Consider the following 16,239-nt stretch of genomic DNA (forward strand, 5'->3'; position numbering starts at 1 on the left):
CAAGTAGAACCAGTTTTTTTTTTCGCCAAGCCTTAATCGTAAATATTAATGCGAATTTTTAGTAGCAGCAACTAATGCAAGAAAATAACAAATCGTGTGAAAGACATTGATAGCGTTCAAATCGTGGGTTTAAGGTCGACGCACAGTTCCACAGTTCCGGGCCTACGTGGGCGTTTGTTCTGAGATATTGTTATAAAAACTGAAGCTTCTGGCATTCAGGCAAACAGTCAAGTGAGAGACAATATACAAAGATGATTAAGATTAGCTGTACCGTAAGTAAATCGATTTTGGTCAAACTCCAGCATCTTTTCATCATTTATTCCTAACAGTTGCTGGTGCTCGTGCTCCTCGGCAGTTGCTATGCACAATACCAATACCCACAGCAACGTCCAGATGCAGGTGGTGCTGCCGGTGGTATCCCTGCTTCTCCTGGTTCACCTGGCGGAGTTGACAATCGCATCATAGGCTTGGGCGGACTGCTTGGAGGTGGCGGTGGAGGTGGCGGACTGCTTGGCGGCGGCGGTGGAGGTGGCTTGTTTGGCAATCTCTTGGGTGGCCTACTAGGTGGTGGGCGTCAACCTTTGGGACAAGCATATCCACCACCCGTGCCATCATATGGAGGCGGTTACCCAGGATATGGTTATGGTGGTGCTCTTGGTCCTGGCTATGCGGGCGGCTTTCCCGGCAACAATTTCGGTGGTGGCTTTGGCCCTGGTTACGGCAACTACTATGGTTGAACCGTTTATTTGTTGGGTGTGCCATAATCCACTGAAGTATTATTCAAATGATTATTTTAACTATGTTTTCGGTTTATATTTATAAGTTTGTTGACCATTTAAATACAAAGCACATAAAATGCACAACTAAATGCGTGTCCGTTGTTTACAGTTAGGCGGCATGAGTTACAGATGGGGATGTAGCTCAGATGGTAGAGCGCTCGCTTAGCATGTGAGAGGTACGGGGATCGATGCCCCGCATCTCCAAGGTTATGGAAACATTATTTTTTGCATTATAAAATATTTCAATATTATTGCGCAGTGCTTATTTATTAGACTTATGCTGTACCCAACGTATACAATAAATAAAAGAATATGTTATAATGTTGTAACATCAAGCAAGTAAAGTTTGTCTTTCGTTTGGATTCATTCAATCGACGACTAAAAGCTGTTTAAATAACCATTTTTTAATACACAGTAATACAATTTTAAAAACAAATGTATTTCTCCTAACATTTAAGAATTTTCAAACAAGAATTTTATGTGAATTACAATAAATATACTTTGCGTACCCGTACATTGCAGAAGCTTTTATGTAATTATGTAAAAGGGAATACATTTAGAGCCAAAATATATGTTAATGTATTTATTTTATTTTAAATATCTCACGCCACTTTGATTATTTGTAAATGATGATTATTTAACTGTAAATATAGCTTCATGGTATGAGAACAAAACTGTTCACGGCGCCTCATCTGCCATGAGGCTCAATGGTCTAGGGGTATGATTCTCGCTTTGGGTGCGAGAGGTCCCGGGTTCAAATCCCGGTTGAGCCCACTCTGATATTTTTTTGGTTTGCTTCGATTTTGCTTATTATCTATATAATCCTAATGGAAATGGGAAGAATTTAAGGACCAGGACACAGCTAATGTGTAAAATAACAAATTTTATAAGTGCTTCATAAATAATTTAACAATTTTGGCATATCTTCTGTGAGTTCAAAAAATAATGATATAAAACTATATATTATATTAATATAATTTAAAAAAATGTATGAAAACGTGGAATACGGAAAAATTGATTGGAGATGCGGGGCATCGATCCCCGTACCTCTCACATGCTAAGCGAGCGCTCTACCATCTGAGCTACATCCCCGTTGGAATCGTGCACAACCATTGAGCGTTTTGTCAGTCGGTTACCATTTGGTAGTGTGTCTTTTATATGGCATTTTAATACATTAAGGTGTTGATATTGAAATATTTTTTATATTCACACACTTACAAAATCTTTAAAGGCCTTGATATATTAATTAACAATTTTTAAAGTACTAATCTATCAGTACCAATATAAAACACATTCATCGCATTGGATGCCATTCTTTGGTTGGCTGCTTCAAACTTGATAAGAAGTTGACGTTGTTGGCTCGACAACTTGAATAAACTTATGCATTTAATTTCCGCTTCCGGTCAGTGAAAGTTGTCCAAAAGAAAGCAACAACAACACCTGCCAACAGATGGAACTCGGACCTGGATACCACACAACTCGTTCCAGTTTCGTGCTCCATTGTTGTCATAGCACAAACACAAATAAACACGCGGACAATTTCATATGGGGAACAGAAACGAAAGGCAGAGGGAGAACTGGAGCCACTGCTGCTGCTGCTGCTGGATATGGATGTGATGTAGCTGTGGTCCCGTTCCGATCCCGCTGACCATCAGCCGTTACTATCTGCACTTTCACACTTGTGTTTATACAACTGTCGCTTGCTGGCGTATTTGTTTGCCCGCCTCAGCAGAGCCACGCCCTGCCTGGCAAGCTCTATTATTATTTTCACAAGTTATATAAAAATAATAACAGAAACGGACTGGGCTACGAGCTGACCGAAGCCGGGCAAGCCGTCCATCGCCATCCATTATGCTCCCGGGCATTTATTTGCCAAACAATTCAGCAGCGCGTTGGGTTTGCGTCTGCTCCTTGGGCAACTTCAACCACTTCATCAGCATTCAGCAACCAGCAACCAGTTTCTGCATCAGCATCAGCATCGGCATCGGCATCGCAGCCAGCAATGTCTGGAGCTATCTTATGGTTTATGATGGAATCAAAACAAATGCCAGCGTTTCAGTTGCTCCTGATGAGTTTGTTTATGCAGATTGGTTTGGAGTTTTTCGGCGTTAATGGATAAATGTCCATGTGTGCTTGTGTCCGCTTGTGTGTACTCTGTACACGTACATAAGTAGGTGTATGAAATGTTCCTGCTCCTTATTTTTGCTCACATTTTTACATGTAACCCTTTTTAATGACCTGCCAAGACAGGCTATGGCAGTTTGATCATTAAGCTCGCAACGTTTGGCCATATTCATTGACTCGTGAATGTTTTAGGTTGTTGGGAATTGGGAACCTCTTGCTCAAGATATTTCGATTCTTCTTGCAAAGCTTTATCAGGCAGGAACAAGACGTACCCATCATCAGCTTTTCCTTTTTCAGGTTTCAGGAAATTCAGTAAAATTGAATTGAATATATTGCTGTATATCTTGACAAAAACCTTATAGAGGGTACTTTAAATCAAACATTTTTATTTCTGCGCACGGTAAAGACAAAAAAAAAATCTTTATCTATATTATTTTTGTACAATTGTAAATGGTTGTTAACTTAAATCTCTGGTAAAAATGAAAGTGTGAGTACAAAGTTTTAAACAATAATAATAAGGATATGCCTTGAATTGAAGGTCTTGTCTGTCAAATCCAAAATTTTAATCATATAACATTTAACTCAAGTCACAAACTGTTTTTGCTTAAGTCCAGGACTAAGAAAGAGTAACTAAAATTCATTAGCTAGGAGCTAAGAATTTCGTTTCTTGTGAATTTTTGTTTTCCTTTTTTGTTGCACGCTTTTCAATTAAAATTGTATTGTTTTCTTTTACTTTGTCTGCGTTGTTTACTTAGGCGAGGCTGCTTAGCCGAAAGCACATGACGATAGGTTGGGTCCACACCCAGGAACCGGAACAGGTCCAGCTCCAAATCCAAAGCTGCTGGCGCTCGCTTGAGGCGGCGGCGTGGCCGGTGGCAGCATTGCTGGTGGCGGCAATGGCAGCGGACGCGGCGCAGGCGGTGCCAGCGGGGTGGGCTGCCGAGCAGGCCCAAAGAAGCCGGGACCATAGGGCGGACTGGCCACAGAGCTGCCGGTATTCTGATCGGTCTGATATATATACACATTGCTGTTGCCTTGCGCCTGTTGCTGCTGCTGCTGCTGCTGCTGTAGCGGCGAAACGTAGTAGGTAGGATAGAAGCCGCCCGGTTGTGGTCCAATGGCCGCAGGATTGCAGCCATAAGACGGACAGTTGAAATAACCATTGAGTGGGAAAGCAGCGCCCGCATAGAGCGGTGCAGGATTCTGTAAGGCCAACCAGCGATCGCGCCAACGTCGAAACAAGGTGCCCAGAAAGAAGAAAGACCGTCCATCAAAGTTCTCCGGCTGTGCCTCATAATCGTCCTCCGCATCCTGCTGCATGTCCGCAGAGCTGGCGGCCAGCAACAATAGCAACAGCAAAATCTGTTGAAGGATTATTAAGTGAGATGATCTTGCGGCTGAGGAGCCTGTGCTGCCACCTACCAGTGTAGACATTTCGAGCAACTGTGCACACTGAAGTCTGGGGATAAACTGCGCCCAACAACTGCCAGATAGGCCCCAATGAAATGTTATGCTAGGCAGTCCACCGCCCATGCGATGCCGCCTAATGAGGCCTGTAATTAAATCTTTGGGCAGCCGTTGCTCTTGTAATCGGTTACAATTGCGCCAGCCAAGCGTGAAATGTTGAGGCTTCAACGTTTCAAGATCGTCACAATACATTTTGTGTTGTAACATACTCAAGCCGGCAACGTTTGTTGCAAATAACATACCCAAACTTCTCCAACCTTTACTTACGATTTCGAAAACCAATAAATAGTGCCTTGACTGCGATAATGTGAAGATTGCAGTAAAAGAAGCTCAAGTCGCAGCGTGGCCTGAATCATGCATATAGATTATTATAAGGAAAGCATAATTATTCCTGCATTTTTATAGAACAATTTTCAAATAAATTAATACTTATATTAATCTGAAACCCAAAAAGATAAGAGACTTACAATATGTGAATATACCTTGGGCTTATATATATACCCTGTAATTATAAAGTAAACAACGATTAATGAGACTTCAAATTTAAAAATATGTCAAATGCATATAGATACCAGTATAGGTAGATAAATATATATATATATATATATATATATAATGCATGTCTAAGCTTCTCTCTCGTTTAAATATATAATTAGGTTACGACAGCAATTGGGAATTTTTCTACAAAATCTATTTTCTCCATATCTATTCTTTTCACTTTTTTTTTCTTAAATTAGTAATTCCTTTTAGACTCTTTAAGCAAAGTTTTCCCAGGCATTCGGTGCCGGCACGTGCTTGCCATTATTTATTGTTAAACAATAAAAAAAAAACTTGCCTGGTTTTTGACTTTTTTGCTTTTTACACTGCATGCCAGCCTAAAAACGAGCAACAACAACATTTAGAGTTATGAGCACTGCGTGCCAGGTGTACTAAAAACAGCTAATAAACCAGGCATTTGCATTGCACGACTAGCAACTACCCTGGGGAACTTATTCCAATTATTGATTTACACTTGTGAAAGTGAATTTTTTATATGTAAAATGTAATAAAACTATCATTATTTAAAAACGATTTTGAAATCAAATACGAGCAGAAGCTTAACCTCTTTATAAGCCTCCAATTATTGTATATTGTTTCCTTTCTATGATAGTCAATTATGCTCGACTCAAGCTCTAAACTAAGGAGACTAAATATTTTATAGATTTTTATTTTTACGAAACAATCAAAAATATCATTTGAATACTTAAGGTGACATACATCGAGAATCTAAAATGAACTGAAGGATTCATTTTACAGGCAATATACAATTATTCTGTGTTGGTCAGCCTGGTAACACAAGCAACCCATGCACAGTGTTCTATAAATACAGGGTATTAAAACAGGTGACAACAATCAGCTGGGTGTTGTATGTATGGGAGGGGTGGGGGAGACTTTTATCCTCTGTCTGGCAAAACAAAAACAACAAGCAAATGCTGTGAAAATTCACGCGCCCGTGAAAATTTCGCACGTTTTTATGGCCCTGCCCTGGGTCAAGGAGTATGGGCTCTACGGCAAAATTGAGAAATGGTTTCGTAGATTAAGCTACGCCCCGAACATGAAACGACTTTGATTTCTGCGGCTACTTGCATTTAATTAAAAAACAAAAAATATGCAAACTCGACAGAAAACTAAAACCAAATTACGTACAGAGCGTTGGCAGGGTGACTTTTCATAAACTTTGTTGCCATAAAAACAATAAAAACCGCAATCCGGTCCGGCGTTGCCTTTGTTATCGAAATAAGCAGCAAAACGCAAACGCCAACACAAACGGACAATGGCCGAGTGTCCTTTTTTACGACAAAGCTAAATCCGGCGGAACCACATAAATTATGTTAATGCCCATGGTATGTACACGCCCACCATGTGTGGGCAGTCCACTCAACTGCTGTCCAGGATAACTGTCCAGGATAATCACAAAAATACACAGCAACACCAGAACGACATTGTGTGCCGAAATGACGTTTGTTTAGTCCTGGCCGGAGTGTCCAGTTGCTGTCCGATAGTTTTTGCCGTCTATTGAGAAAATTGCTGACAATTGCTAAAAACTGTTGGGTGTGGGTTTTGGTTTTTGGGAGACAACCGCCTTCAACAAGCTGCTGGAGTTCTTTTTGGGTTTGAGAAAGGCAGAATATTTCGAATAACATGAGCCGCAGGCATGGCAATTACATGCATACAAGATTTGTCGGGGTAATTTAAATGATATATGAGACATATTGAAGGCACAACAATTGAGCTTTTAGCTAGAAAATAACCTTAAAATTTTACGCACAAGTAAATAAAACGAATTTCTTAATATTTAAAGAAGTAAGGAAATAAGGATTGTTGAAAGGAAACCTAGTGTAAGTCCGTAGTCTTAACTGCAAGTCCTGAACGTCCTATTAAGTCTGATGGTTTTTCTACCAGGTGATGAGGTGAATAAAAATAACCGTGCCAGATAATAATAAATAATAATAGAAGCACACTTAATCGACGTAATCCGCCAATAATCAGCCAGCCATCCCGTAGATTAATCCAATCGTCAGCAACACTCACATAATAATACGTATAAGGAAATTAGAAGAGGACATTGCTGCATCCGACAAACAAGGGACTTGCCGGCAACCGCACAAAAGGAAGGACATTGGAAATTATATCCATAAAAATGATAACACAATGTGTATGCACATATTATATGTTACATACATACAACTTGGTGGGCAATTGTCACAAGTTGTGATGCACATATTTATTATTTTAACCATTGTGCTGATATTGTGTGTAAGCCCCCCAACGAACGAAATTATCAGTCTTGTGCGTTTGGGTATAAAAAGTAAAGATAAGCCAACGACTGCAAATAAATCGACACAAATAATATTGCTACTGGCTAATTGCAGCCTACCCCCCCAGAGAAATAATTGAAAGCCCGTCGGCGACGACATGAGATACATTTGCAAAAGCAAATGGTCCCCAGCCGCCCAACCCCAAGGCAACAGAAACCGCCAACTGGCCAGTCGACAGTCGACAGTCGACAGTCACGCAACATGCTGTCGAACATATCCGTCGTGCAGTGTCTCTGGCTTCCGTTATGCAGTGTCGCCTGCGAGGACAACAGGTGGCAGGGTAATCTATATGGTGTCGTGGGTGGGCTGACATGAATGTTGTTACTCATGAAGGGGAACTCGAGTCCGCTGTTTGCAGCGCGCAAACTTTGTCAGCTGTCATCAATGCAGACGCACAAAAGCAACACAAGAACGTTTGCAACTTTTTGTATCTTGTTCTGGCTCAGATGAGAACAGTACGGGAAATCCAAAATCTATAAGGTGTGCGTTAGATATGTGATAAAAAAGATGCATTCCTTCAACCATGTACATGCAATTGAATAAGTTCCGTAATATATTATATAGGAACATAATAAACACCTTATCTACTTTTTAAATTTTATTAGAAATAAAAAAAATAAATATGTACAGCAATCAACTACCAGTGTTGCCAAGGCCCCGGCGAGATTCGAACTCACGATCTCCTGTTTACTAGACAGGCGCTTTAACCAACTAAGCCACGGCGCCAGTTGCCTGCCCCGCAAAAACTTCTAAATATTGGTTTTGGAAGTTGTAGTTGAATTATATATATGCATATACTTATTTAAAAAAAATTTGGAATAGTTCGATTTAAAATATAGCAGAGTAGAATAAAAACTTTATTTACTTATTCTCGCAGCAATAAAATTGCTGAACAACGCGGCGTCCCGCTTGCAAAGGCCCCGGCGAGATTCGAACTCACGATCTCCTGTTTACTAGACAGGCGCTTTAACCAACTAAGCCACGGCGCCATTTTTAAGCATTATGACCAAACAGTTAGAATTGTATACAAATTTTAAATTAAGTAGATATGTCATTCACAAAAAGTGAAAAAAAATTAATATAGAATGATAATAATTTCACAAGTAGTACTTATTTCAGATGCTAACGCAAATATACTAAAATAAACATAGGTGCATGGAATTTTATGATGAATGATGCTCACATATATGTATTTTGCTTCATCTTGTTTTTTATGAAGTTTATAATTTTGTTACTATTTGATGTATTTACAAAAATGTTTAAAACGAATTATTTTTAAATAAAACTTTTTTGGAGAATTTCATTAGTATTGATACTAATAAGTGTTAATTTTGACTTAAGACAAGTTTCACTACTTTCAAAATGCATTTTGATTGTAAATTCAATGTAATAAAGTTTCATAACTTTTACATAATATATTTCACATACTCTTAGGGGAATCCATGCGCACTGTTTATTTTAATATATGTACAGATACTCATTCGTATGTGGGGGGAAGCACATATATATTTATGGATATTTGTCCATATGAATTTGTATTAGTCAAAGCGTGTAAAGATTGTGTGCGGGAATGCACCGCGAGCTTGTGGTCTGTGCTCTGTGCCTCTGTCTGCAATGTATAAAAAGCTGTTTGTCGCCCTACAAGCCGTCAGAGTATTTATCACAGCGACAGCTTCAACAACTGCCAAGCTAATTAATATTTATAAAATGGAGTGTCAGACAAGCGGAGATCCGAAGACGGGAGCAGCCTCTGTGAGATGTGGAATAATGACCGGAGACGAACAAGTCAACGCACGTGCCGGAGTCTTTGCCACGACCAACAGCAGCGCAGGACCAGTCACAAAAGGCGTGTATGGAGCAGTTAATGCGTAAGTGCCACAAGAGACTCACTCACTGACAGCACTTACTTATGTCGCTAACTCGATTACCAGCAATGGACACGGCCTATCAGTGCAGCATGGACACACACAAGGCTTCGGCAGTAGCACAACGGTCGCCGCACAAGCGAATCTTCTCCAGAATAACCAGGCAGCGCTGAATGCGACCGGGTATCACACTCACAGTCGCACTCACGATCAATTTGGCGGCGGTCTGAACATGCAAACCGCCGGCGGCCATTCGGCGGCTCTGGGTGTCAACCATGTGCCGCAGCTGAATATGACGACCATGAATGCCAGCGGCAGAGCGAATCTTATTACCTCGCCTAGTGGCAATTTCAATTTGGATGCCACAGCAAATGCTACACGCCACCTCAGCGGTCCATTCAGAGGCAAGTCCGATTTTGGAGGCGGCCTGAATATGAAATATAACTTTTAGCAATTCTCAAATCAATATACAATTATTAATATTTACAATTAAATAAAAAATGTGTTAAGATGAGATATAAAATATAAATATTTTTTAATTTTCGAGAAATAAATTTATGAAGCTCTGCATTAGCTTAACAAAATAAAAAAGAATATTCTTAAAATGTTTATATTTTGTTTTTATTAGAACTATAAGTATTATTTAGTTTTTTTTTTTTTTAAGTTCATTTTCAGGTTTCAGCATTAAGTTTTCTCCAATGTGGCTTATTTAGTGAAATATTTCTCATAGACATAATCCCAATATTATAACAAACAACCTTGTGCTCAGTTTAAGTCCATACAAATGTGGGCATAATCGCATATTTGAAAAGATCAATATTTTTTAAAATCCGTAAATACAACATTCGAAGTAAGGTATATCTACAGTAAATATAGCTTTTTACAACCTGGCTTGAAGAGCTCCAGTTTCTGTGCAGGAATATAAAATAGTGATGCTAAAGTTTTTCTATAGACTAGAGCGGATATCTTATTTCGGCTAGAGAAAAACTGTGTGAAGCCCGATTAACGTATTTTATTTAGTTAGCTTACTCCACAACTTGTTAAGTACAACCTGTTTATCTTGAAGCATCACATTTGCATATCAAAACCGTTTTAGGGCGAGCCGATAATTTCCCAAGTGACAAGCCGATTATGACCATAATTACATGTCATTACAGGGCGCTTATTCTGCGGCATCATTGGGGCCACTTTCGCCCCCAGCTGGGCTTAGTTAGCCAATAATATTGACTTGGGCGCTTTTATTGTGGCCATTCACACCGAAAATCTACCTGCGACTTAGCCCCGAATCCGCAGCTGACATGACGGAGCTTCTTGACTTTGCCGTCTAAGATTCTTGTAATTTTTATGGCTTAGTTGTGCGGCGCCAGTAAATATGCAAAGTATTTCGTATAAAACGCGTTATTTATGTCTTGCGACGATGGCTCTGCAAAAATCCGACGCCAAAATTAATAACCCAGCTTGTCTATGCGAACCCAAGTATGTGTGTGTGTGTGTGTGTGTTAAATTTTCATGATGCGCATTATTATGGCCAAATTATACCTTTAACCTACCTTATAAAACAGTTTCGTTTCTTGCCTTTACCCACAATGCGCACCAATTTTTATGCAAAGCAATTTATTTTGAATTATTTTTATGGCACTTAACGTTGCGCTTGGCCACATTTCGAATATGCGCCCAGACATTGTCTGGTTGACAAGGCGAAATTTGTTGGGGCGTTGTATCGCTTATTTTGTTTTTCCTTTTATAAGCGTGTTTAGGACAAAGCAAATATATTTCCGATCAGCATCAGTTGCCAATTGCAACATTCGCCGAGATCAGAAAAGCCAGAGACTTTATATTCACAATTTGGGTTCTCCAAGGACCACATATTAAGTTATACCAAATCTATACCAATTGATATCATATCTTATGAGCAGAGTACACAGATCCAGAGAGTTTTGTTCATTTTGTTAATACTTTCACGTTTGACAGCGTCTCCAGAGTCAACTGTAGATTCTAGTCATAGTCAGTGCAATATTTCTTTCCATCTAGTTTGCTCTGGCTTTTACTTTAGTTACTTATGTAATAAATTTTATTAATGTTTGCTCAAAACTGTAAGCAACAACAGGGCTTAGTAGAAACATGGAGTTAAATTTATTTATAAGTATTGCCTTCGTCTGTCTAGTATATGTAAGTAGCTTACTTAAGCATAATTTTCCCTTCAATTACCTCTCAGATAACAGGTAATTCGTTTCGGTAATATTGACGCCAATCCATTAAAAAGTCCTGCAAATAACACAAAGCAATACGGAACAAAGTTTCGACAAAATATCTCTACGCCCAATACAAAAGTTTTAGACGATCATGAGGTCGCAGAAGACAGGCATAACATACGAATGTTTCAGAAACATAACTCTCATAACCCGGCTGAACTGACCAAGTTCATCAAGGATTCGGTGCGACCCCGGGCTGGGGAAGGCGGTGATGAGACTGTGACTACAAAGAAAGATGAGAAAGATGAAGCAGGTGGTGGAAGTGCAGGAGGTGCGGGAGGTGGTGGAAGTGCAGGAGGTGGAGAAAGTGCAGGAGGTGGAGGTGGTGGAGGAGGTGGAGAAAGTGGAGCAGGTGGAGGAGGAGGTAAGGAAGCGGATACTACAAAGACTGTCGGCGAATGGACTGTATCGGTGCCCAGATTCAAAACTGATTCCATGGGCAATTGGGTCTACAATCCATGGGGTGTCACTTATGGAAAAGTATGGGAGGATACGCGCTTTAACATCCACTCGCTCGTTACCATCCCAAGGATTATTGTTGATAAATTCCCATTCGTAAATTATCACCCATACAAGTAGGTACAACTACTTAATTTTGTGACCAATTAACGGGGTATGAATCAAGTGAATACACTGCTGATTCCCTATACTCCATACATGGATCAATGAGCAATTTTTTAGCCCATCTATCAATCTATTTTCCCTTTTTATTTAAAAACAGCAAGACATTGGATAAAGTGTGCCTCGGAAGGTCTACAATCTATAATAAACCCAAGGTAATGAACTGGATAAAGATCCACAGATATTACAATCCGCACAAAAACAGGGCCATTATGATGGATCTACGAAGGAGCCTTTTTAGGAAGGGAAACCCAGAGGAATGCCACACAAAAGATTTTATTAAGTTTAGAGATTTTCATGAGTGCATGTTGAGGCGACATCAGCGCATGGAATATTTACTTCCCAAGTACCCGATTCATCAGGTTGTTTTGTCGTGAACATATACGTTGAAATTGATCTTAACATACTATATATTTCAGATATGAATTTATTGGGCTATGCTCCAGCCTAGGACATGGTCTCAGGTGGACTTATTATGCCCATGAACTATAAGAAATCAATGAATATAGCACATGTAAAAAATAAAATAAAATGCTGAGTATACGAGCTTGCACCATTTCTGACTGATAGGCCGAGTCCTTGCAGCAACGTGTTGTCGGTGTTTATCTGCAATAGTTTCCAAGACAGCAGCTTTCCACCAACGATCGCCAGCCGTGATCAATCTTGCAAGCAGATTTACTTTAGTGTAAGCCTTAACCTCTGACATATTTACTGTCTGCAACAGACCCCATAAAGTATATATACTCCATAACAGCATAAAAAGCTACTTCGATGTGTTTCATATGTCTGACAAAGAAACCATCCGAAAAAATCTTATCAATTTCGTACCACTATGTCATAAAACTTATATAGAAACAATCGGTCGCAAAAACCAAGTTGACGTTTTGGTTTTGGTTTAGAAAAATCTCTAGGCGCTTACCAATACTAGACAAGAAGTTGCCCGGGCAACAGTTTCCTGTCTCCATGACTAACCACAGTTATGTTATTATTCCTAACAAATGTATTTAAATGTTCATTGTTTGTGGAGTAGACAACTCCTTAGATGGATTTCACGTATTGCGAATTCCCCAGCACCGTCTCTATTGACACCTTCAAGGCCTATTTCGATCCCAAGGATGTCAAGCTTCCCCAAGTCAATAGTAAATCATTGGACCATTTCCAGCTCGAGACCGACGAAGGACAAGCAAATCAAGCGAAAAGTCTGCGACAGCTTGTGCTCGATGCCATCGTCAGCAATTGGAACGGTAAGGGTAGTCCACAGGACCCAAGATGACAACTGTCTAACTGTCTGTTCCCAGAGTTGCCGCTCTACCGTCAGCTGCGACGACGCCAGGACCGTAACTATATACTCAGCCAGCTGGATACGCAGCTGCCGCTGCAGTTGCTCAGCTCTCACATCCGTGACGATTACTTCTGGCGGCGCTGCTATGAGCTGCGCTGGCGCTTGGCGCCAATGCAGGCGCGCGGCAGGGAACGGCGCTGGATTAACATTTACATGGAGCGACATGTGCAGGAGTTTATTGAAAATATGCAAACCGGCGACTACGAGCAGGATGGCAATGTGCAGGCCGCCTTGGACATCTGTGCGGCGTACATAAATCAACTCGAGATAAATCTGTTACAGCCCCCGCCGCCAGGCAGCGAGAGCAATGGTGAGTGCCTGTTGACGGAGTGGAGATTGTATACCCTAATCTTTGTATATGTAACTGACTGACTGACTGACTGATTGTGGATCAATGCACAGCCCAAAAATTTAGGGCTGAATTCTTAACTAAAGTTATTTGATGTGGTGAAGATGCGAGAGAGACGACGTCTTCGGCAATTTCACCCACACGTTAGGAACGATCTTTGTTTGAATTTATTTTAAAGTTGTTTCACACTGTTCAGTAAATTCACCCCTTGCCTTTTTCACCCAATTTTGTGAAATGTATAGCTTGTAGATCGAATCAGATCCAAAAAAGCTAAACGAAAGAAAGCTGAATTGTTTTCTCATTTCATGTAAGTACACGCTGAGATGTCTTGGGAAATTCCACACACAAGACATGTGTAAAAAAAAAAAAAATAGGAAAAATAGAAAAAATAATAGAAAAAATAAGAGATAAGTGCAAAAATTTCGTTGATGACATATATTCGTGCTGCTTTAGAAATGAATCTGGTAGAAAATTCCAGATTCAAACGATCAATCTTATCCTCAAGGTCGTATAATACAATTTATCAAAGACATATGCCGCACATAAGCCAGAAATCCTTTTTGGCAGGCCCTGAGGGGTTGAGAGTTACATTTTCACTCAAAAGCTCATCTTCATTTAACACTCATCATGGAAACGAGGTATAAAGGTTTTAAAGATTTTACCTTTTTATACAAATTGTTTAATGTAACTCCAATTGAACATTATTTGAGCTGCGTGGCACGTTTATGCATCACTTAATTTTAAGGAGTATCATTTAAAAATCTTAAAGAATTGCAAACGTTGTCATTAAATTACAATGCGCTCAACAATAGCATAATGTGTCAACCCATCCACAACAGATCACATTCCGCTTGATTACCTGCTGAGCAATCTGCCGGACTTACGCCGACTGCGGCTGAGCTACAGCACGAAGACAGCGGGCATCAATTACCAAATAGGCTGCAATCAACTGACGGCCCGTGACATACTGCTGCTGGCCAAGGGACTTAGCCAATGCTATGAGCTGCGCAAGTTTTGGTAAGTCTTGCCTTTGTCGAGGCCGCAAATCTCTTGTATCTGAGTATCAGCTCCTTCTTTTAGCCTGCACAATACAAAGTTGTTGGCGTATCAGCTGCGCTTTCTGGCACATAGCCTGGACAAGGGCTGTCACCACCTGAAGGAGCTATCGTTGCTGCACTGTGCGGTTGGCGATGCGGGCATACGCTGTTTCCTTGAAACCTGCGGCAAGGAATCCTTTGCCACTCTGACTGACCTCGACTTGACCAACAATAAAATTAGTATGTAGACACTTCGATATATTCAATTCCTTAGCTAACGCTCAAACTCCACTCTACTCCAACTAGCGGAGGAGGGCGCCTACACGCTCAGCCGAACTTTGACACATGTGCCCCTTCAGCGTCTCGTGCTACGCCTGAATCCCATACAAAGCGATGGCGCCGCTGCCATCTTTAACACGCTGCAGCTGATGCCCATCAGGCAACTGGACATGGCCAGCTGTTTCATCAGCGAAAGCATTACCAAGTTGTTCATGATACTGATATGCCAGCAGAAGACATTGCTCTGCATTGATCTATCAAACAATTATTTGGGCGAGGTGAGTTGCGCACACTGGCAATAAATGCTTAAATGCCAAAATTTGCCTTTGACAGGATTTTGGCAAACATTTGCTGAAGATCATAAACTGTAACAAAATGCTCGAAGAGTTAGATCTACGCAACACGGGCGTTCCCTTGGCCACACGCCGTAAATTTCAAGAGATTCTAATCAAAAATGCCGAACGCAAGAAGCACGAGGCATTAAAGCAACAAAAACGAGATCAATTCAACGCTATGATTAAATTTTAGTTAAAATTCTTATTCTTATTCTTATATTAAAAATCAATAATCCTAATATTAATAAGTATAGTAATAGTAATAAATTATTTAAAATTAAATTGGAAATTTTTTGTATAATCAGCCTATTGCTACCCGATTCCGCTTATAGAACATTTAAGTTCGTACCCCCCACTTTGACTGAATGTGCCAGAATAAATGATATTAATAATAAGAAGACGTAAGAAAAATTGACGAATTCTTAATTGCATTGCCTTTGGACGTGCCAATTTTCTTTTGATTTTGAGCTTCTTTAAAACTTATTTCTTTAAACGTCTTAAAGTGTCTTTAAATCAAAGGGAAAGTTTTCGAGTATGTATGTATATATTGGGAGAACTGTAAGGCAACTCTCTACAAGGGTATTAAGTTTTCCTTACTTTCTCAAAAAATACATATATGCTCTTCTAGCTCGTCAATCGAGAGTATTATTGCCCCTTCGTGTGCCTACTAGATATCTAGAGTTGAAAAAAAAGCTGTGCCACAAGTATATGGCCACGGGAGCTGAAAGCTTGAGTGATCGACCAACTTTCATTAACCCTCGACCTTGTTGACTTAGTCGAACAAAAACAATGCAATGCCCCATCCAAGCATCCAAGACCCAAACCCATTTAACACTCAAGCAGCCTTTTTCTAATGGCTTTTCCCAACAACAACAAGAACACTGCGAAAACAGTAGCAACAACAAACTAAGTGGCGCTCAGCGAGGCACTT

The 16,239-nt window shown here is 40.2% G+C and overlaps 5 protein-coding genes and 5 non-coding genes across 12 annotated transcripts; 6 read left to right on the forward strand and 4 right to left on the reverse strand.

Moving 5' to 3' along the window:
- The first annotated feature begins 203 nt into the window (after positions 1 to 203).
- Positions 204 to 855, forward strand: LOC6629451 (eggshell protein 1). Its single transcript, XM_002054663.2, has 2 exons — positions 204 to 272; positions 330 to 855. Exons 1-2 carry the CDS (start codon positions 252 to 254, stop codon positions 735 to 737), a joined length of 429 nt encoding a protein of 142 aa, XP_002054699.1. The 5' UTR covers positions 204 to 251; the 3' UTR covers positions 738 to 855.
- A 55-nt stretch (positions 856 to 910) lies between these two features.
- TRNAA-AGC (transfer RNA alanine (anticodon AGC)) lies at positions 911 to 983 on the forward strand. The gene has a single exon. It is a non-coding gene; the product is annotated as a tRNA-Ala (tRNA).
- Positions 984 to 1,480: 497 nt separating this feature from the next.
- On the forward strand, positions 1,481 to 1,552 carry TRNAP-UGG (transfer RNA proline (anticodon UGG)). Its single transcript has one exon. It is a non-coding gene; the product is annotated as a tRNA-Pro (tRNA).
- A 246-nt stretch (positions 1,553 to 1,798) lies between these two features.
- Positions 1,799 to 1,871, reverse strand: TRNAA-AGC (transfer RNA alanine (anticodon AGC)). The gene has a single exon. It is a non-coding gene; the product is annotated as a tRNA-Ala (tRNA).
- Positions 1,872 to 3,445: 1,574 nt separating this feature from the next.
- On the reverse strand, positions 3,446 to 4,750 carry LOC6629299 (uncharacterized). Of its 2 annotated transcripts, XM_032439251.2 has the most exons (3): positions 4,638 to 4,750; positions 4,326 to 4,456; positions 3,446 to 4,265 (listed from the first exon to the last, which is right to left on the reverse strand). In XM_032439251.2, exons 2-3 carry the CDS (start codon positions 4,434 to 4,436, stop codon positions 3,669 to 3,671), a joined length of 708 nt encoding a protein of 235 aa, XP_032295142.1. In that variant the 5' UTR covers positions 4,437 to 4,456; positions 4,638 to 4,750; the 3' UTR covers positions 3,446 to 3,668. The 2 variants fall into 2 exon arrangements, with proteins under 2 accessions (XP_032295142.1, XP_032295141.1); XM_032439250.2 differs by having other exon boundaries at positions 4,326 to 4,750.
- Positions 4,751 to 7,880: 3,130 nt separating this feature from the next.
- Positions 7,881 to 7,954, reverse strand: TRNAT-AGU (transfer RNA threonine (anticodon AGU)). The gene has a single exon. It is a non-coding gene; the product is annotated as a tRNA-Thr (tRNA).
- A 189-nt stretch (positions 7,955 to 8,143) lies between these two features.
- On the reverse strand, positions 8,144 to 8,217 carry TRNAT-AGU (transfer RNA threonine (anticodon AGU)). The gene has a single exon. It is a non-coding gene; the product is annotated as a tRNA-Thr (tRNA).
- Positions 8,218 to 8,893: 676 nt separating this feature from the next.
- On the forward strand, positions 8,894 to 9,599 carry AttD (Attacin-D). The gene is made up of 2 exons (XM_002054661.4): positions 8,894 to 9,096; positions 9,160 to 9,599. The coding sequence occupies exons 1-2, from the start codon at positions 8,936 to 8,938 to the stop codon at positions 9,542 to 9,544; spliced, it is 546 nt and encodes a 181-aa protein (XP_002054697.1). The 5' UTR covers positions 8,894 to 8,935; the 3' UTR covers positions 9,545 to 9,599.
- Positions 9,600 to 11,138: 1,539 nt separating this feature from the next.
- Positions 11,139 to 12,512, forward strand: LOC26531311 (uncharacterized). Of its 2 annotated transcripts, XM_070207241.1 has the most exons (5): positions 11,139 to 11,262; positions 11,316 to 11,920; positions 12,067 to 12,121; positions 12,172 to 12,328; positions 12,386 to 12,512. In XM_070207241.1, exons 1-4 carry the CDS (start codon positions 11,215 to 11,217, stop codon positions 12,205 to 12,207), a joined length of 744 nt encoding a protein of 247 aa, XP_070063342.1. In that variant the 5' UTR covers positions 11,139 to 11,214; the 3' UTR covers positions 12,208 to 12,328; positions 12,386 to 12,512. The 2 variants fall into 2 exon arrangements, with proteins under 2 accessions (XP_070063342.1, XP_015027887.1); XM_015172401.3 differs by having other exon boundaries at positions 11,140 to 11,262; positions 12,067 to 12,328.
- Positions 12,513 to 12,603: 91 nt separating this feature from the next.
- Positions 12,604 to 15,538, forward strand: LOC6629295 (dynein regulatory complex subunit 5). Its single transcript, XM_002054660.4, has 6 exons — positions 12,604 to 13,210; positions 13,265 to 13,618; positions 14,497 to 14,674; positions 14,738 to 14,934; positions 15,001 to 15,251; positions 15,307 to 15,538. The coding sequence occupies exons 1-6, from the start codon at positions 13,009 to 13,011 to the stop codon at positions 15,499 to 15,501; spliced, it is 1,377 nt and encodes a 458-aa protein (XP_002054696.2). The 5' UTR covers positions 12,604 to 13,008; the 3' UTR covers positions 15,502 to 15,538.
- The last annotated feature ends 701 nt before the right edge of the window (positions 15,539 to 16,239 follow it).

Source organism: Drosophila virilis, chromosome 2, assembly GCF_030788295.1.
Source record: "Drosophila virilis strain 15010-1051.87 chromosome 2, Dvir_AGI_RSII-ME, whole genome shotgun sequence".
In the NCBI taxonomy this organism is placed as follows: domain Eukaryota; kingdom Metazoa; phylum Arthropoda; class Insecta; order Diptera; family Drosophilidae; genus Drosophila; species Drosophila virilis.

Coding starts and splice junctions, on each gene's coding strand:
- LOC6629451 (XM_002054663.2), top strand. CDS start 252: ATGATTAAGATTAGCTGTACC. Junction 273..329: donor TGATTAAGATTAGCTGTACC/GTAAGTAAATCG, acceptor TATTCCTAACAG/TTGCTGGTGCTCGTGCTCCT.
- LOC6629299 (XM_032439250.2), bottom strand. CDS start 4,610: ATGTTATTTGCAACAAACGTTGCCGGCTTGAGTATGTTACAACACAAA. Junction 4,266..4,325: donor TGCTCGAAATGTCTACACTG/GTAGGTGGCAGC, acceptor ATCCTTCAACAG/ATTTTGCTGTTGCTATTGTT.
- AttD (XM_002054661.4), top strand. CDS start 8,936: ATGGAGTGTCAGACAAGCGGAGATCCGAAGACGGGAGCAGCCTCTGTG. Junction 9,097..9,159: donor GTGTATGGAGCAGTTAATGC/GTAAGTGCCACA, acceptor CTCGATTACCAG/CAATGGACACGGCCTATCAG.
- LOC26531311 (XM_015172401.3), top strand. CDS start 11,215: ATGGAGTTAAATTTATTTATAAGTATTGCCTTCGTCTGTCTAGTATAT. Junction 11,263..11,315: donor CCTTCGTCTGTCTAGTATAT/GTAAGTAGCTTA, acceptor CTCAGATAACAG/GTAATTCGTTTCGGTAATAT. Junction 11,921..12,066: donor GTAAATTATCACCCATACAA/GTAGGTACAACT, acceptor ATTTAAAAACAG/CAAGACATTGGATAAAGTGT.
- LOC6629295 (XM_002054660.4), top strand. CDS start 13,009: ATGGATTTCACGTATTGCGAATTCCCCAGCACCGTCTCTATTGACACC. Junction 13,619..14,496: donor GCCAGGCAGCGAGAGCAATG/GTGAGTGCCTGT, acceptor CATCCACAACAG/ATCACATTCCGCTTGATTAC. Junction 15,252..15,306: donor CAAACAATTATTTGGGCGAG/GTGAGTTGCGCA, acceptor TGCCTTTGACAG/GATTTTGGCAAACATTTGCT.